Raw genomic sequence first — 5,567 nt, forward strand, 5'->3', positions numbered from 1 at the left:
TCATCGATCACTTTCCTCTTTGGCCCCATAATCTTCTTGATCAGAAAATTTGGGATACTACCGAGGTACATGATGTTACAGTACAAGTTCTCATATGTCCTGAGTGACTTATGTTCTTATACTAAGAGTAACTATTTTGAAGATAACATATAGAGCAATATCTACTGTAATTTTCTTATTATGAAATGTTATTTTTTCACAAAAAATAATGTAAAAAATTTCCTCACCTTACACATGCCATAGTCAGTGAGTTTAATATGTCCTTCTGAGTCCAGTAATACATTGTCCAATTTCAAATCTCTATAAATTATCCCTCGTTCATGAAGATAATTTAATGCTAAACTGATTTCTGCAGAGTAAAACCTAAAATAAAATTTAAGAAAAGTTATGTGATTCAAAACTATAAATTGTGGTAAATTTCTAGGAGAGATATTTCAGATTTAGTCCTACCTGCATTTGGAAACATAAAAATCACAACAGAAAATTTTCTTTATAACTTTCCAATATGCTTACCACTGGAGAGTCTGTGCCCGAGGCCTGTGTCCTAGGCTGCAGCGCTGTCCCTCATCTACTTGCCTAGGGGAGAGTTGCTGGGCCTTGGGCAGAAAGTGCTCTGTACGCACAGACACAGACTTGCCCTGTGCTTTCATAATTAACCTAAGACGTGAACTCAATATATTTAAAACTAATAAAAAATTTAATTGGCATACCACTTTAAAGTATCTAAGCCCAAAAAACACATTTATGAAAGTTTAACTTGGGGCCAGGGAGATGGCTCAGTAAAATAAGGACTTCCCTGGCAAGCGCAAGGGCCTGAGTTCAATCCCGGGTTCCACCAAAAAAACAAACAAAACAAAACAAAAAAACAAAAAAGAAAGTTTAACTTAAACTCATTTTTCACAAAGCTATTAATCTGAAAATGTCAAGCATGAGTTCTTAGTCTGGTCCATGATGAATTGTGGGAAGTTGTACGTGTACATACCCAAATTAGGGGCGAATTTGGGTATGTGTATGTTTTCTGGAGGGTTTCCATAGTTTTTATCACCTCTGTAAGGGTCAAACCCCCGCTCCAAAAGAAAAACCCTCTGAACTAGTAACAGGTCAAGAATACTAAAAGTTGACTATTCAAACCATAAAATCTACACCAAAATTTCAGAAATTATTCTACAATCATAAAATTTTAAACTAAAGTATAAACTTTCTAAAACTGCCACCAACTGACTGGTGAAAGACTTCTGGCCTAAATAATAAAAGTGAAAACACCCGAGCTTGTTTATGTCTGCTTGGGTGGTACAAGATCGTACTAAGTTTTAAGACAAGTACTTTGTACTTTATAGAGTCCAGAAAAGCAAACATGGTACACAACCAGAACTAGTATTTTAATAGAGTAAAAATCAGATGTAGTTTCCCTAAATTCAGCTGAACAAACAACACATATTGGCTATGTTCACAATTCAAAATATCATCTGTGGCAAAGGCCAAAACATCAATAAACAAAACCAGTAATTTATAATATCTCTAAAATTATAATTTGTCATGTAAATTGATTTTTAGCTTAGCTCCTAATATCTCACAAAGAAATTAACTAGCATCAAAATACAGTATTTATATACTGTTTTAAAGCTGCTGCACATAAAGTCATGCAGTCCTGAAAAATAATCTAATAGAAACAATGTTTAAAAAATGTACCTGGCATGTTCTTCAGGAAGTTTTCTTTGTCGTTGCATATGAAACATTAGATCTCCTCCATTTACATACTCAATAACAAAAAACAATCTAAAACCAAAGAGAGAACCCAAGAAGTCAAAATTCTAAATAAGGCAATGTAATTTTACAACTTAAAACACTACATAACATATAGAGCATTCTCTGTGGCTTAGCCTTGATAGGATGCTGAGAATTTGCTGGAAATGAAGGATATCTAGAGTATTGAAACAAAAACAACATAAAAATTCTGTAACCTGCTATTTCTACTCTAAAGTAGTACTTATAACCCAGAGCCACTGACTCCCACCTAATTTTTAACATTTGCTAGACATGGAATTTTTAATCACTGTAATATTTAAGGTAAAGAAGTTGGGATTTGGGTCTGGGGAGACAGCACAATGGCATAAGTGCCTGCCTGGCAAGTGCAAGGTCCTGACTTTCATCCCTGGTACTGCAAAACAAAACAAGTTGAGACTTTTCCTCTCCTACTTAAACTCCAGAAAACACTAATTTATAAAACTAGAATCCTGGGAACATTTAACAAGTAGTATTTTTTTTTTTTTTTTTTTTTTTTTTTTTTTACGGAACCAGGGATTGAACTCAGGCCCTTGTGCTTGCCAGGGAAGCACTTATTCCACTAAGCCACCTCCCCAGCCCCTCAAGTGGTATTTCTATTGCCATAATTATTTTCATTCTCCTTCTCTCCCTCTCCCCTTCCCTTCTCCTTCTCCCCCCCTCCTTTTCTCTCTCCCTAAAACAGTATCAATTCCTGATACTAATCCAACGTCCAACTATAGCTGAGTATCAGGAAGTTAAAGAAAAACACCACTGTGTCCTTTTCTGTGACTTTTACTTCACATACTCCAGCACACAGCTCCTCATTGTGTAATACATCAAAATGTATAAGCTGATTAATCATCCCATTTATCTCTCAATCTTACCTGCTTTCTGTCTGAAAGCAAGAATGCAGTCCAACAAGAAAAGGATGATTAGATGCCTGCTCAAAAACATGCTTCTCTGTCTGCACCCAGTCAATGTCCTATTTTAAAATATGAAAGAAATCTATGTCAAACAGAAACAAAATCATCAAAACTAACAATAAATTTGTTCTAAGCAACTCAATTGTCAAAAGTGCATCTGTTAACTAACTTGGCTAAATACAAAGACTATTGACAATATGAAAGAAAAATTTATGTACTGAAAAAAAATACCAGTAAACTTCTAATATTATGAAATGGTTTAGAAAACTTTTCTAAGACTCAAGTATTTCTCCTGATAGTAAGTTTGATTTCTATTTTTTAAAAAATTGGATCATAACCATAAAACTGAATAATAATCTATTTGAAACACAAATTAGAAAAAGAAAAATAATAAAGTAAAAACACTGAGATTTTCTCTGAAATAGTATGCTTGAGAAGTTTAACAGTTTAGAAACACAAAAATTTTAGTCTGCTTACCTCATCATCATTAACAAGCTCTTTTTTCACAACTTTCATAGCATAAATACGATCTGTTTTTTTTAATCGAACCAACAGTACTTTCGCATAACTTCCTCTCCCTATTACTCGGAGCAAATCGAAGTCCTGAAGACCTAAACTAGATGAAGCTTTGCCACTTTCCCTGGTGTTCATTGCCTGTTGAGAACATTTATAACAAAGAGTCATATCTAGAAGTATTTTGAATAGTATCTTATATTTCTTTCTTTTTTTTTGTGTGGTACTGGGGATTGAACTCAGGACCTTGTACTTGACAAGCAAGTGTTGGGCCACTGAACTATATCCTTGGCCCCCAATTTTTAAATATTTTCATAATGTAAAAATATTTTAGCCAGTGATGGTGGGCATGCCTGTTAATCCTAGCATTCAGAAGGCTACAGCAAAGTATTGTGAGTTTGAGGCCAGTTGAAGCTACAGAGAGTTCAACACCAGCCTGAGCTAGTTTGCAATTCTTTTATCATTGCAACCCACACAATGTGCAAGAAATAGGATGAGTTTATAAGTTAAAATCTGGTGTTAGTAAGACTAGGTAGTTTAAGTCTAAAGAAAAATGTTAAAGAATCTCTTAAGAAGGATCTGGTAACTTTGGGTATGGGGGAAACAAACATATACAAATAAAACATGACATTAACTTTTTTTTGACATTAACTTTTGTGACTGCGAAACTGACGGTATTGCTGAGGAGAAAAGAAAGTATATGGATAGTTGTTGGAGATAACAGGGAAATTGGCAGTTAAAATAGACATCAAGAAGAAAGAATCTGCTACTATAAAAGACTGATATAGGAGATTTAAGCTAGTGAAAGGACATTTTTTGAAGTTGGAGGCAGGAAACAAGCATGAGGCAGTTTAGCTAATGGAAGACATTCTTTTCCCCATATCATTCTTGTCATGTTATGTCATTCTTTTCCATGTCATCTTTGGTACTAGATGACATGGGTGGCAAAGTAAGTTTTATAAATTCATATACAACTATGAACGTAAGTTTCTGCTAGTTTATACAGGAGATTGAAGATAATCTTTTATCACCACCACATGATCAACAAATGTACCTATGGCAATAAAGGTCCTACTGAAGTAAGACTACTAGAAAAAGCAAAAAGCAATTAGGTATGGTGATGTGTTCTTGTAGTACCAGTTATTTAGGAGGCTGAAGCAGGAAAATTCCTTTGAACTTAGGAGTTAGGACCAGACTGGGAAACATAGCAAGACCTATCTTGACAATGAAAAGAAAGAAAAAAGTACAGGAGAGGAGAGGGAAGGGGAGGTGAAGAGAAAAGAAGAGAGGAAAGCAGAAGGGAGGGGAAAGGGGAGGCAGAGAGGGAGAAAAGAAGGAAATAAAAGGACTTTTCAAAAGAAGGACTATACATGAAAATTCAGAAATAATAATCATTTGTAAGAATAAACAAAGAAGAAATAAACCTGATTGGGGTGGGCTACCAAAGAGGAGAATGCTACAAAAACAATGAACACACTTTAAATATGGTTAAGTAGAAGCTATGAAAATGAACACATTAAGAAAAAAGAAGTGCTGTATCTTCTAGATACAATAATGAAAGACTAAATGAAAACAGAAGCTAATTGTGGAATGTCACCTTCAAAGGGTCTGAAGAAAAGAAGAGACCTAGCATTGCATATCCTATAAAATTAATTCTCAAACTGAAAGTAAAATATTTTCAGACACACAAAAATTGAGGAAACCATCACTAGGGGGTTCTCATTAAAGGAAATACTAAACTGAATACTTTAAGAAGAAAATAACATCATATGAAAGGACAGAGAAATAATGAGGAACAAAAAATAAAGTGTGAGTAAATATGAACAAGGATCAATTGTTTAAAGATGCTAACAATCAGAGAAACCACTTTAAAATATGAAAAACAGCACCAAAAGCAGGAAAATGTTTAGTGTGTGCTAAGGGCACCATGTTTCCAGAAAACAATAGAAGTACTTTTAATAATTTGTATTAATTTTCATAAGAATGTTAAGCAGAATCTAGACAAAATAGTAAAACAATGACAAAGAAGTAAACACAAATCTTAAAAATTATGGTAAACTACCACTACACATGCAACAGACTGGCACAGAGCTCTCATCAATTGTTGGTAAAAGTACAAATTAACACAAATAAGAAAACTTGCCATTATCTACTAAAGTTAAGTTTACACAAAACCCAGAAATTTCTAGTTATATACTATCTGAGTTACTTTCTTCATTGCTGGGACAAAATATTTGATACCCACAATTTAAGGAGAAAGAGGTTTATTTTGGCTCACAGTTTGTAGAGGTTTCAGTCTAGTTCTAAGGCAGGAGTCATGGCAGAAGTGCATGGCTGAAAACAAACAGCTCATGGAATAACATGCTG

The 5,567-nt window shown here is 34.2% G+C and overlaps 1 protein-coding gene across 1 annotated transcript in view; it reads right to left on the reverse strand.

The window, feature by feature from the left end:
• The window catches only part of Prkci (protein kinase C iota), an 86,283-nt gene that overhangs the window by 22,072 nt on the left and 58,644 nt on the right, over positions 1-5,567 (reverse strand). Inside the window, exons 9-12 of the mRNA XM_004633463.2 lie at positions 3,165-3,341; positions 2,649-2,746; positions 1,690-1,776; positions 228-363 (exon numbers count right to left, since the gene is read on the reverse strand). Coding sequence (XP_004633520.1) covers positions 228-363; positions 1,690-1,776; positions 2,649-2,746; positions 3,165-3,341 — 498 coding nt within the window. The remainder of the gene's footprint in view (positions 1-227; positions 364-1,689; positions 1,777-2,648; positions 2,747-3,164; positions 3,342-5,567) is intronic.

Source organism: Octodon degus, unplaced genomic scaffold (genome assembly GCF_000260255.1).
Source record: "Octodon degus isolate 3935 unplaced genomic scaffold, OctDeg1.0 scaffold00055, whole genome shotgun sequence".
NCBI classification, from domain to species: Eukaryota; Metazoa; Chordata; class Mammalia; order Rodentia; family Octodontidae; genus Octodon; species Octodon degus.